We start from the raw sequence: 16,611 nt of genomic DNA, 5'->3' as shown, positions 1-16,611 counted from the left end.
ACTCAGCCCCTGGCTTTGGGTGAGGCTCAGATGAAATAACAGGCAGGAATGCATGTTGAAAACTGCCAAGGGCTGCAGACAGGCAAGGGCTTCCCGCTCCCCAGGGACTGGGCGTGGAGCAGACAGAGAGAGGCCCCAGGTCTGGGCTGACATCCTGCCAAGTGCCAGGCAGGCCCCGCACAAGTGGGTCAGCCAGAGCGGTTACAGTGGACGAAGGGCCCCTAATCCACCAGCTAGCCACTTTCGAGCTTGAATTTTCCTGTCTTTCCCAGGCTCGGGATCTTTGAAAGAGCTGGATATCTCCTGACCTCAGGTATGCTAAGGGCAGTATTACAATTTCCTAGGTGGAAAACGGAAGTGGCACCAAAATTACAGCAATGAATAAAGAGATGGCTCAACAGAAGCACCCGGGTGTTGTAAACAGTGAGTGTGTTTTATGGCCAAAGGGTTCTTTGCATTTGTGGTGATTGACAGGTTTAATTTTCTTCATGTAGTTACTTAAATACTTAACACTGAGGGCAGGGGTGGGGACAAGGTAACCAACAAAAAACCCAAAGTGAAGCTAGCGTCTTGGGGGTTCCTGTTCCCAGGGCGGTGGAGGTTGGGGCGGTGCAAGTTCTGAGAATCACGTTCGGTGAGCTCTGACGAGGACACACCCACGTGCTGAGACTGCGTGGCCGGCAGGCCTGGGCCCCTAGAGAAACACACAGATTCTTCCTCCTGATTCTGTGTCTTAGCAGAAATCTGTGCCTTGGGGAGACAGCCAAGTTTGTGATCCTTGAGGCAGACCCTGACCAAGTGAATTAGGGACAGAAGGTGACAGGCCTCAGGAGAGAAAAAGGGCACTAATGTAAAACACTGTTTAAGTGACTGGCAGGTACTTCTCCTTTAGTCTTCACATGACCTGCAGACACTGTTATGAATCCTCCTTTATAGATGAGGAAACTCAAGTTAAATAAGTTGCACACAGTAACACAGCTATAGATGTGGGTAAGCTCAGCTGAAGAAGAGGAAAATCTCAAAGACTGATGAATACATTTTACTCAAAAGAATTTGGTGAACATAGAAAAGTATCCAAGATGTAATACTAAGTGAAGAAAACATGTTATAAAGCAGTATGAGTCCAGTATGAACCCAACTTTACAAAAAGTAGATGCATATTTGAAAAAAATGCACAGAAAAGGCAGACTGCTTCAAGAGGAAGTGCAGCCAGCTTACCAGCCCATCCATCCACCTTTCCACATCCACCCAATCCTTCATCCATCTATCCACTCTTTCACCCATTTACATCCACCCAACCCATCCACCCATCCATCTATATATCTAATCTATCCTATGTGTAATTCTTTCCTTCCTTCCTTCCTCCCTTCCTCCCCTCCTTCCTTCCTTCCCTCCTTCCCTTCTTCCTCCCTCCCTCCCTCCCCCACTCCCTAGATGCTGGTCCTTTAAACAGTCTGTCTGCAGCCTTGGGGAGCTGCAGAGAACTATCCTCAGATTCCCACCTGAGGACAGAGACAGGCATTGACTGAGCTCTGCCCAGGGGCTATAGACTGGCAGCAAGTACTTTTCTTGGTCAGCTCCCCCAGATCATGGGGCCTGAACTAGTGACCTTGGCTTCCTTAGAGCCAAACTCTTCCAAACATATGAACAGCAGCAGCAAAGAGGAGCGACCGCACCTCTGTCACTCGGCAGCCCTATGTGGCCACAACAGGCTGGGCTCAAGACTCACCGGGCGCTTGGTGAGGTCCCAGTTGTGGATGATCCTGGCCGGGATCACTGAGGCATCGTCTTGGTGGCAGATGTCACAGTAATAGAGGCCAGAGAAGGCACAGAGCTTGGGTCGTACAAACGAGAAGCCGATCTGCCGGGAGCAGCCTGGGGAGAAGAACGGAGGAGCGTGAGCAGTGGTGGGGCCAGAGTCAGCTCCAAAATGACATGGAAGCTACAAAGCAGAAAGGGCCTGCTATTTAAAGAGAGCAGAAAGATAAAAAAGGAGCATACAAAGATAAAGACAACCACTACTCATATTCCCACCACCCAGAATCAACAACCCTATTCATTAATCTTTACAACAAAACATTAAGAATTACTGTCACCGTTTTATAGCTGAAGAAATTGATGCACAGAGAGGTTAGGAAACCTGCCCAGTCACACAATTAAGTGGCAAAGCTGGATCAGATTTGGGTTGGGTTGGTGTAGAGCCCACACTCTCTTATTCTTGGTGGCCTCTGTTCGATGTTACCACTGGTGCACAGCAATGCCAGCCTCCTTGAGGTCCACCCTTCCCCTGGGGCTCAGAAATGGAAGCAACAGAGTTAGGGCCTCAGCAACCAGGGATGGACCTAGGGACATGAAGCTGTCCTCACAGAGTGGGTGGGAAGCCAGCAGAGGCAGGGCAGTCTGGACACTGCCTGGTGCCAGCTTGAAGCCAGAGCTGGCTGATGCCCCAGGCAAGGGGTGGGAGGCCCAGCTTCAGCCCCTCTGCTGGAGGTCCCTCCACAGCAAGGGGCAGAGGGAGCAGGAGTGGGGTGTGCAAAGGGAAAAACAAAGGCCTGGCTCAAATCCTGAGCATATGCCCAGCCTCCTACAGCGCCAGGGAGAGGGTCCCTTCAGCCTCCTCGGGACAGGAAGGGCTGTCTCTTCTGCTCACCGGCTGTCTCATCCTGACTTTCACCGAAGTTTTGCAAGGTTCCAATTCAGCTACCACTTGCTGTTTTGTGGGGTTATTACAACATTAAATGAGGTTTGGAAAGTGCCCTATAAACTACAAAACAAGAGCCAGATGTCAGCAGTTGGTGTCTGTCCAGCTACTGGGCTCTGCTCACAGGCAGAGAGGCCTGAGCTGCCCAGTTTCAGCTTCCAGAGGGGCTGGTGGCTGGTGGGCATGGGGAGAGCCCCCTTGCAGGCATTCACACCCATAGCGGGGGAGCCCTCCTCACAGCCCTGGGGCCCTGGCCTCCTCCCTGAGCCTGGTACCTGCAGGCTGAGGGGCAAAGTGTGAGTGTCAGGGGCTGGCAGGGAGTGACGGGTGAGCAGGGGCTTGAAGACAGTTTCTGCAGGAAGCTCTGCTCTGCCCAGCTTCTCCATCCTCCTGGGGGACCAACCACAGAACACTTCCTTCCAGATGCCTGAAGCAGGCTTTCCCTTTCGGTCCCACAGGCTCCGCCCTGGCAGGATGGCTTCTAAACCAGGTGCAGCTGAATCTCTCCCTTTGGCACCCAGCAGGGCAACTTCCTCAGTTCACCCAGCATGATGGAAATGGTTATCTGGATTGGGGAGAAGAGCTAAAAACTGACTGAGAGCAGTGGAATATCATCCAGCCTTGAAAGCAAGGGAGTGGAGAGGCCTGTGGGCACCTGGCTAAGAGCGCAGGTTCTGAGAACACCAAGTCCTCATCCGGCTCCACCGTTACTAGCTGTGTGAACCTGGGACAGGTACTTACCAGCCCTGTTACTCAGTTTCCTTAGCGGTAAACAGAGACAATAGTAGGGTTGTCATGAGGATTAAATGACTCAGTCCAAACAATGCATCTATCCCAGTGCCTAACACAGAAGGGCTGGATTTGATGGTGATGACGACACAGCAGATGTACTGAGGTAGAAGAATATCCATAAAATATTCCTAAGTAGGGAAAAGCCATGTTGCAGAACAACAGCTGTAGCTGCGCTGTCTGAAACCGTGACCATGGGCTACAGGTGCCCATTTACATGAAAATACCTTTACACTAAATCAAATTGGAAATTCAGTTCCTTAGTCACAACAGGAAGCCACATTTTAAGTACTCAGTAGCCACATGTGGCTTGTAGCTACCGTGCTGGACAGCACAGATCTAGAACATTTTCATCATCACAGAAAGTTCTGTTGGACAGCACTGAGTACTATGAGCCCATTTTTGTAATTTAAAAAAATTTGTGTACAATTGCAAAAGCTTGCAAAAACATTTGGAAGGGTACCACGCCCTTGCTCCAAGGAATATAATAGTGCAGTAATATGATCACGAAGGGGACGGAGAGCTCAGCTCCCAGGAACTCCCTGTGCAGAGAGCAGTGCGCAGCAGAGATGCCACCGCAGGTCCCACCCCTCAGCAGGGGCGCCAGCCCCAGTGGGTGCTGCGGAGGAGCAGAGGCTATTTGCTGCAAACATCCTCGTTTGCTGCAGCATCCCAGGGGTGAGCTGGGGGCACGCATGGAGACGGGAAGAGGTGGAGAGCCTAAAGCAGGAACTCCACCGCAGGCTGAGTGAGGCCAGTGGGACAGGAAGTGGGCACCTGCACAGAAGCAGCCCTGGGAGTCGAGGCCTTTCTCCGTGGGGATGGCCACCAGGTACTGCAGCAGGAAGCCATTCTCCCGCGTGGCGAACTTCAGCACCTCCTGACAGTTCTCATCCAGACTCCCGCCAAGTGTCACTGCCTCCTGGGCTGTCTCCAAGTAGGACGCCAGGACCTTGCGCACCAGATCTCTCCACAGGGCGGCCTCCTCAGCATTCCCAGCCTGCAGCTTCAGGACAGCCTTGGCCGTGATGATTTTGAAGAAGGATGGGCCCCCAAGGCTCGTGTCTGGCAGGATATCTCGGATGGTCTCGACTCCATGGCTGTCACTTAGCATCTTCTCGTTGTTTCTCACTCGGAAACATTTCAGAGACTCCAAGGACAGGGAGAAAATATAGGGCATCCAGGTCCTATCCGTGTATAGGTACAGCAGAGATTCTTTAATAGCATCAGGCTCGGGAATCTGAGAAGAGGACCAGTCCAACTGCATGCCCTGGAGGGTTTCAGCCTCCGAGGGCAGGTCTGAGTGGGAGGGGTGGCCACCCTGAGGGGCCTCTGGGGGGTCTTCGGGCTGGTCTGGGTACTGGATGTTCACCCACTCCTCCTCTTGCTGGGGCCGACACTTCTGTAGTGCCTCCCGCACCCGGTCCAGCCAGTCCTCGGCTTCATCCTGGGAGGAGGCTCGCAGGGTCAGCTTCTTGCCAGAGAAGACCAGCTCGAAGCGGCCGTCACTGTGGGCCGGCCCCACAGACTCACAGCGCAGCAGGGAGCAGTTCTCCACACAGGTGTGCTCCTCGCCGCTCAGGTAGAGGCGGAACTCCAGCGGGGAGAGCTCGCAGAAGAGTTCCTTCCAGATGCCCATCGCCCCCCGCCGCTCCACTGTGCCCAGCTTCATGAGACCCCGGAACGGGTTGGACAGCCCTGTAGGCAGAAAGAGGCACGTTAGACATCGGGCCTGTCCCTTCACCACCCAGGATAATCCCCAGAGTCCTGTAGTGGGTGCGGGCAGAGTGGCCACCATGAGAACACAGGCCTCACAGGCCAGAGGGGAACATTTTCTGAGAGCCTCCCTCCCGTCCTCACCCCGGTTGTTGACCTTGTTCCTGAATTTCCCTGTGAAAATAAAAGCATTCAAATGCTCAAGTCCACGTCCCCCTCCCTACACAACACTTGCAGCATCTGCACCCACACACTGACTTCCCCCATCACAGACTGTGCTTCTGAGGCCAACCCCCCATTTGTGCATTTGTGCGGGGGTTCCCCCACCCCCCGCCTACTCAAGGACAAGAATGTCTCTGCAGCAATCCTCCCTCCCTCTTCTGCGTTGCTGTTTTCTCCTTTCTCTACTGGATCATTCTTACCAGCCCATAAACACACTGCTATTTCCTAGCTTTAAAAATCTCTCTCTTGACTCCACTTGCATCTCTAATTACCACCCTGTTTCTCTGTCCCCTTTCCAGAAGTGCTCCCTAAGGAGGTGTCAGAACAGTCTCTAATTCCCCTGCTCCTATTCCTTCTTGAACCTGCTCCAATCAGGCTTTTGTCCTCTCATTCCACAGAAACTGCGCTTGGGAAGGCTACCCGGCCCTCCTTATGGCCAAGTCTAAAGGCCAATCCTTGGTCTGCATCTGGCCTGACCCATCAGCATCACTGGACACAGCTGATTCCCCTTCCTTTGGTTCTTCTCTGTATCACTGGCCCCTCATCTGTCTCCCGAGCTCCTCCTCCTCCTCTCGCTGGCCTCTTGATGCTGGGGGCACCAGGGCTCAGCCCTGGGTTCTCTTCTCTGTCAACTCCCACTTCCTAGCTGATCGTCCCTGGTCTCAGGACTTTATGCCAACAACTCCCCAATTTTTATCTCCAGCCTGGACCTCGCCCTTGAACCTCAGATCCTGATCTCCATCTGCTCCGTGTATGTCTAATAGGCTTCTCAAGTTGACACGTCCAAAAATGAGTTCCTGACTCTCCCATTCCAAACCAGCTTCTCACCTGATGTTCTTCATCTCATAAAGTGACAAACTTCTCCCTTCCAGCTGCTTGGGCTAAAAACCCTGGAGTTATCTTTGATTTTCTTTCTTTCACACCCCATATCCAATCCATCAGCAAATCCTGCTGGTGTACCCAGAATTGTCCACTGCTAACCACTTCCACCACTACCTCATGGATTCTCTCCACTGTCATCCCTAGCCTGGCTTATGGCAAAAGCCTCCTAATGGGTCTATGTCCCCCTATAGCCCTTCAATAACTGAGCCAGGATGACCCTCACTCCCTTTTAAAAGACAAGTAAGATCCCATCTCTCTGCCCCAAACACTACAAGGGCTGCCATCTCCTTCAGAGCAAAAGTTCACGTCCCTTCTGTGGCCCAAGAGGCCCTCTGTCACTCTGACCTCATCTCTAGCCATCTCCTCCCCATCACCTCTATTACAACTACTCTGGGCTCTGTTGTTTCCTGGACACATCAAGCATGTTCCCATTGCAGGGCCTCTGCACGTGTTCCCCCTGCTTAAAACACCAAGATCACCTCGTGCCTCCCTCCCTCCCTTCACTTCTCAAAGATCACCTTATCTGTGAGGGTTTCCTTGGCTATCCTTTACAAAACAGCACACTGCCCACCTCGGCACTCCCTGATTTACTGTTTCCCACAGCAATTATCATCACCCGCCCACACTGTACATTCACCTGTTAATTTGCTGATTTCCTGTCTTTCACACTAGAATATAAATTCCATGAAGATATGAACTTTGCTTGTTTCCCACCATGTCTCCAGCACCCAGGACAGTGCCTGGCACATCACACGTGCTCACTGAGGATTTGCTGAGGGAGTGAGTGAGTGCTCCCTGCTCCCTGGGGGTTGGCCACCAACCAGGGGGGCCCAAAGGACACACACTTCTCTCTCCCAGCCTCGACTGACCTTAGAGATTTCAAATCATTGCATGGGGTCTTCCTACCCTTCAGGGAACCTGACAGCCTCGGCAAGGAGCACACCTCTGGTATGGTTGTAATCATCACATGGGCACATGGGAGCCAGCACGGAGACCAGGGCTCTGCCCAGAGTCTCCAAGCCAGTGCTCCTGGACCCTGGCCAGAATTCTCTGCCGGGTCATGCCAACAGAAAATGAGAAGAGAAAGAGACTGCCTCTAGGACACACTTATTGGTTGGTTTGTTTCTGAGGGTTACAGAAAAATTAGATTATGGTTATTTAATGCTTTCTGGAACTTCACAGGGTGTGGAGATCAAGCTGGCCTCACTGCAGACAGCACACAGGGGACTGAACAAACAACAGATCTGATAAACCCCACCAGGGCTGTTAAACCATTTAAGACAAAGGCCTTGGGAATGAGCAGTTGAAACACGGGCCTTCAAGAGGTGGGGGTTTGCTCTGGGCTACAGACAGAATCTGGAGGTCTGCATATTCATAAGATTATCCTATGTATTGTCTGGATAATCATAAGATTCACAGGGTAGTTTCAGGGAAGATATTTTCCGCTTCAATATAGGAAACTGTATTGATGTACTCTGTGGGCAGTTTTGAGCATCACTTTATGAAGATTTTATGAGAAAATATAATACTTTTCCTGAAATGGTTTCCTGAATTACTCAGCAAGGATGCTCCTGATGACACTTTGGGATGAGGTTTTTCTTGTGAGAAGACACCTCCCAACGGGGTAATGGAAAAGAGGACTTTCAAAGTGTTTTCTGAAAGGCACTGGCCCCGCGCACGCCCGGAGCCCTGTGCGCCGCCTACCCATCTGCCTGCGGTGCACCACCCTGAAGTGCTTGTGCTCCCGCACCGCGGCCGCCTGGCCTTTCCTGCTTCCTGCGAAAGGCACACAAGCTTTGTCTAAGGCCTCCGTGGAACAGCTTCTTCTTGGCCCTTGAGAAAAATGCCTGAGGACACCAGGCCTCAACTCAGGAGTCCCTCTGGGAGAAGCTCCACCGGGATCTGAAGGGCTCTCTGCGGGCTGCTCCCTGGGAGGCCGGTAGAAGTCGTCTTCTGAGATCCAGCTCTTGCTTTTCTATTAGGAAAGAAGGAAAGATGGGCTGTTTTTACAATTTTTTAAAAAACATCGTTGTTGAGACCTGATTCACGTACCATAAAATCAACCCATTTACAATGTACAATTCAATAGTTTTTGCGTATTCAGAGTTGTGCAACTATCACCACAAAGTTTAGAGCATTTCCACTCTCCCTCAAACCCTGTACCCATCAGCAGTCACTCGTTTCCACTCAACCACTCCAGTTCTAGGCAACCAATAATCTACCTTCTGTTTCCATAGATTTGCCCACTTTGTACATTTTGTATAAACGAAATCCTACAGCGTGTGATCTTTCGAAACCAGTTTCTTTCCCTTAGCTTAAAGTTTGTAAGGCTCATCCACACTGTGGTGTGTAACAGTACTTCATTGCTTTTTATTACCAAATAATATTCCAATGTGTGGGTGCACCACATTTAGTTTACCTGCTCATCTGATGTACAAGTTTTTCTGTGGACTCATGCCTTCTGTTTTCCTGGGTAGATATCTAGGAGTGGAACCGATGGGTAATACGATAACTACATCTAACTTTTGAGGAACTTTCAAACTGTTTTCCTAAGTGACTGCACCATTTTACATTCTCACCAGCAAGGTATGAGGGTTCCAGTTTTTCTGCATTCTCTCCAACATTTGTTATTATCTGTCTTTTTGATTACAGTCATCCTGATGGGTATGAAGGGCAATCTTACAGCTTTGATTTGCATTTCTCTAAGGTCTAATGACACTGAGCATCTTTTCACGTGCTTATCGGTCATTTATAGATCTTCTTGGGAGCAATGTCTACTCAAATCCTTTGCCCATTTTAAAATTGGTTTATTTGTCCTTTTGTTCTTGTGTTATGTTAGGGGTTTGTTTTCCCCATACCCCCAAATCCTAACCCCCCAGTACCTCAGAATGTGACCTTATTTGGAAGTAGGGTTGTTGCAAATGTAATTAGTTAGAATGAAGTCACACTGGGGTAGGGTGGGCCCTTCATCCAATGTGACAGGTGTCCTTGTAAGAGGAGAAGAGACACACACAGAGCGAATTCCAAGTGAAAACAGAGACACAGACAGAGACCACCATGTGATGACAGAGGGAGGGATGGAGTGAGGCATCTATGAGGCAGAGAACGCTGAGGACTGCTGGTGACACAAGAAGTTGAAAGACTCTTCCTCAGAATCTCCAGAAGGAACCAACTCTACCAGCATCTGGATTTTGGACTTCTAGCCTCCCAGAACTATCAGATACAGTAGTTCCCCCTTATCTGTGGTTTCACTTTCTGTGGTTTCAGCTACCCACAGTCAACTGCAATCCAAAAAATTACGTGGAAAATTCCAGAAGTAAACAATTCATAAGTTTTACATTGTGTCCATTCTGAGCAGCATGATGAACTCTTGCACTGTCCTCTTCCATCCCACCTGGGACATGAATCATCCCATTGTCTAGTGTATCCTGGTTCCTGGTCACTTAGCAGCCCTCTCGGTTATCAGATCTCCTGTGGTATTGCAGTACTTATGTTCAGTAATCCTCATTTTACTTAATAATGGCCCCAAAAGCACAAGACGAGTGATGCTGGCAATTCGGATCTGCCACAGAGAAGCCATAAAGTACTTCCTTTAAGTGGAAAGGTGAAAGTTCTCAAATTAATAAGGAAAGAAAGAAACTGTATGCTGAAGTTGCTAAAGATCTACAGTAAGAACAAATCTATCCTTGAGATTGGGGGGGGTCAGATAATTAGGTTTACTTATTTACTTATTTAAATTACTTTTTAGAGGAGGTACCGGGGATTGAACCCAGGACCTTGTGCATGCTAAGCATATGCTCTACTACTTGAGCTATGCCCTTCCCTTATCCTTGAGATTGTGATGAAGGAAAAGAAATTTGTGCTAGTTTTGCTGTCACATCTCAAACTGCAAAAGTTACGGCCACAGTGCATGATAAGTGCCTAGTTAAGATGGGAAAGGCATTAAATTGTAGAATATACAAATGTGTACAAATTTGAGAGAGAGACCACATTCACAGAACTTTTATTACAGTATATTGTTATAATAGTTCTATTTTCTTAGTGATTGTCGTTAATCTCTTACTGTGCCTAATTTATAAATTATGCTTTATCATAGGTATGTATGCACAGGGAAGGACATAGTATGTACAGGGTTTTAGGCATCCACTGGGGGTCTTGGAACGTATCCCTGCGGATAAGGGGTAACTACTGTAATACATTTCTGTTATTTTAAGCCATCCAGTTAAACCAACCAGGCACTTGGTTACAGAAGCCTGAGGAAGTAAGTGTGTGTGTGTGTGTGTGTGTGTGTAAACAGAGCCTGTTCTGACTGGAGCAGGATGTTTCTCTAAGACATTAGTCCGCCATCCTCTCAGTCTCCGGCTTTCTGAATAAAGTCACTATTCCTCGCCCCAACGCCTCGTCTCCCGATTTATTGGACTGTCGTGCGGCGAGCAGAATGAGTTTGGACTTCGTAACAATTTCCCTAGTTATATGGGCTGTCTTTTCACTTTCTTGATGGTGCCCTTTGAGGCACAAATTTTTTAAATTTTGATGAAGTCCAATTTACCTTTTTTCTTCTATGTGCTTTTGGTGTTGCATCTAAGAAACCACTGCCTAAGCCAACGTTACAAAGATATACTCTACAGTTTTCTGCTAAGAGGTTTATAGTTTTAGCTCTTACATTCAGGTCTATGATCAATTTTGAGTTAATTTTTGTGTGTGTGTGAGGAAGGCATCTCCCTTTATTCTCCTGCATGTGGATATCCAGTGCCACTTGTTGAAGGGGGATAGAGGTTTTCAATGCTGCTTGTAGGGTTTGAGATGAGCGAGATATGGGCAAGCAGGACCTGGGGACCTCGCTGGCTGCCTCTGCTCCCCACTTCTGAGCAGGCCCCTGAGGCTCCAGGTAGCCAGACCCTGCCCCTCCCCTTCTGTTGCTCTCTGAGTCGGAAGCTGCTCACTGGCCAGGAGAAGTGGGGTGGGTCTAGGGTTGTCAGGAGACTTGTGGGAATGGATTTTGGCTCCTTTTTTTTTTCGCTATTTCAAGTGTTCCCTACACCTTTCTGTGCCTAAGTGTGGACAAGCAGAGGCAAGGAAGCTGGCTAGGTGCCCTAAGTGGCTGTCCACATAGAGGAAATGAGTCACACAAGGGGTGGGACCAGCCCAGCTGTTTTGCTAAGTGCCACCAACCTCACCCTGATGTTGGTATTTCCAACCCCTAAATTAAGATTGCCCTCCCTGCTCCCATAGACAGGGAAGAGGAGTAGGTCTGGGGCTGCCCAGAAAGATTGGTTTGGACAGTTTAATCCATTCAGATGCTGTAAAACTCCTTAAGCCAAGTGTGGCGAGTTCTGAGTCAGGGGCTTGGAGCGGGGGTGGCGTGAGGGGGGCTCAGAGCTAGGCCTTCGGAGCTTCCTCCAAAAAACTTCCTTCTGCCAGTGACAGGACAGTGTGTCAATCAGGGTGGCTGCTAGCGACAATTTACAACTCAGGATTCTGAACAAAGTCTGTCTAGGTCATCAAGACCCAGGGGGAATCTCCCCATGGAAAATGGGCAGGAGGGGCATCACATGGCTGTCCGGGCAGTTCACAGAGCCTGGCACACACACCTGGGAAATCCTGTGACTTTCTATCCCCTGATCATGGCCCTAATGGGAGAGATTACTCTCTCTTAAGACTCAGATCAGGGGTCATCCATCACCTCCTCCTGGAAGCTTTCGTTACTCATCTGCAGCCTACACTCCCTTCTACCCACCCTCAGCTGGGTTTGGGACCCTCTGCGGGCTCCCATGGCATTTTGTACGTACCCCCATCTGAGCACCTACAAAGCTGACTGGAATGGTCATGTTTCTTTGTGCCTAGCGTGGGGCTATAAAAGATGAGGGAATAAATCTCGACTATCCAAATGTCTTTAACATAAAATAATAAGGATGGGGTGAGGGAACAAGGAATAAGACAAATGTGAACTTTGAGAAGGTGTAAGTCACTGGTGAGGGCTTCTCTCTCCATGGCAGGGACACTGCTAGGAAATGTTCACATCCGGTCCAGTGAGCACAGGCCGGCCACCAGGAAATGGTACTCTAGGGAAGATCTGTTGTTCCCTTAAGCAACAGAGAAAAACAGCAGGAACACTGGGTCTCTGGAGCTTCTACACGTGGGCCTGGACTAAGCTCTGTGGCTGTGCCCCCTCTCCGGGGCCCCCAGTCATAAAACGGAGTGGGGTGGTGAGCTTATCACTGCTTCCCTTTTCTCTCTCACCTTCCTACCTCCTGCTCACTCAGGGCCCCACATCTGGCCAGGTCTCTGCTCCTTTAACAGTGGGGAAAAATCACCATTGACCAAGGCTCTGAGCAGCAGCTGCCACCAGGGACCCAAGACAGAAGAATGCCACTTTGAGTTACTAAAGGTATCAGGACACGGAATACAACAGCTAAATCCCAGAGAGAAGTCTGGCAGTGGAGTGAGATAGCAGGTCTCTGGACCACTTTTAAAAAATCACTTTTGTTCAGTCTGTCCTCATTAGGACAGGCAAAGGGATGGCCTGTACCCCTACCGAGGGGAAAGGACCACATGCCATAGACAAGTGGTCCATGGAGGGCAGTGATCAAGGCCAAGTCTTAGTAATTCAGACTGCCCTCTGGGACCTAAACTGAGAAAGCAACTCAGAACCCCTCAGATCCGCATGAGCAAAGTCACCCTAGTTCCCCAATTCCCTGCACTGGTCCTTCCCAGCAGTTATCACTGGTGTAATTATGATGGAGATAGTTATTTGTCTAACCCAGTGTCTGTCCCCAGAGAGGAGGACCTTTGTCTCTCCTGTTCCATTGCTGTACCAAGTACAGCTGGGCTTTGAATTAACCTAATTTAAAACAAAAATTTTAAAAGAAAGACGGACTCGCTCTTGGTATTAGAAAACTTGACAGTGACCCCCTACCATTACCCGCAAAGTCTCAAATAAATAGCAGTGACTAAGTGATGAAAGCATAGAAAGACGATGTCCACAGGGGCAGCATGCATGGCAGAGCCTCACTCCACCCAAGGCAGGCAGCCCTCCAGGCCTGTGTGAGCAGGCAGGCCACCCAGGGCGCCCAGCGATTATCTACTGGTGGGGAGATGGATGGATGCAAAGCTCCCCTGGGGAGACAGACTCTGGAAGGGGCAAGCACCCGAGGCTCTCATGCTGGACTCGATACCAGAGGCTTTGATTCCATTTTTCCCAAGCAACTTTCCAGCAACCAGATTCCCCTGAGGCCGTCTGGGAGGTGGAGGGTGACCTGGTCAGACCAACCAGCTCACCCCGGGCACTTGATGGAGCTCTTCTCAGTGTAAACTTACAAGCTGGCATCTCAAGAGTCTCTGGAGAACCTGAGAACTATTAATTGATACATACTCTCTCCCAGATACAGTGCTCAGAGCTGACAAGACAGAAGTGAACAGATATGGTCTTTCATATCATGGAGCTAATATTCTAGTCAAAAAGGCAGAAAATAAACAAGTAGACAAACAAAAAGATAACAGAATCTCACCTAGTAATGAGTGTCATAAACAAAGTGAAGCAGGTAAGTGGGAAACAGAGTGACTGGGGATAATGCTATTGAGACAGGGTGGTCAGGGAAGGCAGGGACAATGAGGAAAAGCAGAGTCAGGGAAAGGTCCAGGCAGAGGGAACAGCAAAGGTAAAAGCTGGGGCTGGAAGGAGCTGCAAAGGAGGCTGGCAGGGTGGGTGTCAAAACTTAATGAGCTTTGACAGGGGATGTAAGCTGTTCTGTCCATCAGCTCTGGGACCCTGGCAAGATAGGATGTCTGAGCCTGTAAAGCAGACCCTGGACAGAAGTGAATGCACCACGGTCAAGGCCACTTGGGGGAACCCTGCTGGGGCCCACAGCCACCGTCCCAAGGGGACCCCCCTCCTCAAGCTCAAGTCTGGGCTGCAGAGCCTTTCTTCTTCAGCCCTCAGCGCGTGTTGCTGGTTTCTTAATCAACCTTCAGGGTCTTGTGGCATTCTGGGCCCTGAAGTCATCTTCAGGACAGCAAAAACTCAGAATCTGACCCACACGTATACAGCTCCAAGATTTATACCGTCATACTCAATAAATGGCACTGGGTCAATCAGACATCCACATGGAAAACAGCTACCTCACACCATATTCAAAAATGAATCCCAGATGGATAATAAACCTCAGTGTAAAATGTAAAATATTAAAACTTCTAGAAGAAAATACAGGGATTTTCATAGCCTTCATAGCCTTGGGGTAGACCAAGATTTTTAAAATAGACACAAAACACGTTGATCAAAAACAAAACGACTGATAAATTGAAGATCATTAAAATTAAGAACTTCTGTTCAATAAAAGGTACCATTAAGACAGCTAAAACGCAAGCCATAGACTGTAAGAAAATATTTGCTATATGTATTTTTTCTCCAATAAAACACACATCCATAGCATATAAAGAGCCCCTACAAATCAATAAGGAAAATATATACAACTTAATTTAAGAATGAGACAATGACTTTAAAGGACACTTCCAAAGAGGATCAGATGGCCCAAAAGTAAATGAGAAGGTATCAATATCATTAGTCATCAGGGAAATGCAAATTAAAACCACAGAGAGATACCACTACTCACCTATTAGAGTGGCTAAAATGCAAAATATTGACAATACCATTGACTGTGATAAAGAGTGATGGAAATGCTAATATAGTGCTAATCTGACTGTAAATTCGCACAAGCACTTTAGCAAACTATCTGGCAGTCTCTTCTAGAGCTAAACATGTGCCTGCCCGGTGACCCAGCAACTCCATTCTTAGATGCAAACCCAGAAGTGAGTGTGGAGATTCACCAGAAGACAAGTAACAAGAATGTTCACAGCTGCTTTCCTCCTAATAGCCAAAACCTGAAAACAACCCAAATATCTGTTAACAGGAGAATAAATAACTACATTGTGATATATTCCTACAATGGAAAAGAAGGAACTAGAGCCTCAGGCTATAGAGACAGATGAATCTCACATACACAGTGTTCAGTGAAAGAAGTAAAAGAGCACATAGTATATGAGGCCATCTCTATGAAGTTCAACAACAGGAAAAACTTTAAGGACTAGAAGTCAGATGATGATTTCCTCTGGAGGGGAGCAAGCAGTGGGAGAAGGCACGAGGAAGCCTCCTGGTGGGCTGGAAATGTTCCATGTCCTGATCTGGATGGTGGTAGAGTGCACACATCATACATAATTATTCACTGAGGTGTACACTGAAGACCTGGGTACTTTAAATATATTGTTCCTCAAACAGTTTTAAAAGGGGAGAGTTTGGACAATTCAATGGGGGAAATAATGGCCTTTCCAACAAATGGTGCTGGTACAACTGTACTTCCACATGCAGAAGAATGAAGTTGGACCCCCTTCTTAAGGCATATACAAAAATTAACTCAAAATGGATCATAGATCTAAATGTACGAGCTGAAACTATAAAATTTTTAGAACACATTGGAGTAAACCTTCATGACCTTGGATTAGGAATGAGTCCTTAGATAGGACACCAAAAGCATCAGTGACAAAAGAAAAAACAGACAAATTAGACTACATTAAAATTAAAAACTTTTATGTTGTAGATGATACCATTAAGAAAGTGAAAAGACAACCCACAGAATGGGAGAAAAAACCCTGCAAACCACTTGTCTAATAAGGGCTAGAATCCAGAATATATAAAAAACTATGATAACTCAATTTATTAAATAACCCAATTTAAGAATGGGCAAATGTTTTGAATAGACATTTCTACAAAGAAGAGACACAAACAGCGATAAGCACATGAAAAGATGCTCAGCATCATTAGTCATCAGGGAAATGCTGATCAAAACCATCATGAGACACCATTTGTCACCCACTAGGATGACTACAATAAAAAACAAAAACAAAGACAGTAAGAACTGTTGGTGAGGATGTAGAGGAATACACTGATGCTTGAAATATAAAACGGGTCAGCTGCTTTTGGGAAACAGTTTGGCAGTTCCTCAAAATGTTAAATATAGAGTTAGCATATGATCCAAAAATGCTACTAATAGGTATGCATCCAAAAAAGTTAAGAATATATGTCTAAGCAAAAAATTGTACATTAATGTTCATAGTAGCATTATTTATGATAGCCAAAAGGTAGAAAAAAAGCCAATGTTCATCAACTCATGAACAGATAAATAAATGTATACTCCGTACAATGGGATTGGTGATGGAATATTACTCAGCAACAAAAAGCAATGAACCTTAAAGACATTTCACTAATTGAAAGAAGCCAATCACAAACATCACATATTATATGACTCCAT

The 16,611-nt window shown here is 47.9% G+C and overlaps 1 protein-coding gene across 2 annotated transcripts in view; it reads right to left on the bottom strand.

Annotated features, from left to right (window-relative positions):
* The window catches only part of PLEKHM1 (pleckstrin homology and RUN domain containing M1), a 46,476-nt gene that overhangs the window by 10,258 nt on the left and 19,607 nt on the right, over positions 1–16,611 (bottom strand). For both annotated transcript variants that reach the window (XM_074343257.1, XM_074343258.1), the window contains exons 6-8: positions 8,015–8,285; positions 4,268–5,188; positions 1,730–1,875 (exon numbers count right to left, since the gene is read on the bottom strand). In XM_074343257.1, coding sequence (XP_074199358.1) covers positions 1,730–1,875; positions 4,268–5,188; positions 8,015–8,285 — 1,338 coding nt within the window. The remainder of the gene's footprint in view (positions 1–1,729; positions 1,876–4,267; positions 5,189–8,014; positions 8,286–16,611) is intronic.

This window comes from Camelus bactrianus, chromosome 16, assembly GCF_048773025.1.
Source record: "Camelus bactrianus isolate YW-2024 breed Bactrian camel chromosome 16, ASM4877302v1, whole genome shotgun sequence".
Taxonomy (NCBI): domain Eukaryota; kingdom Metazoa; phylum Chordata; class Mammalia; order Artiodactyla; family Camelidae; genus Camelus; species Camelus bactrianus.
This window is presented reverse-complemented; position numbering and strand designations above follow the sequence as displayed.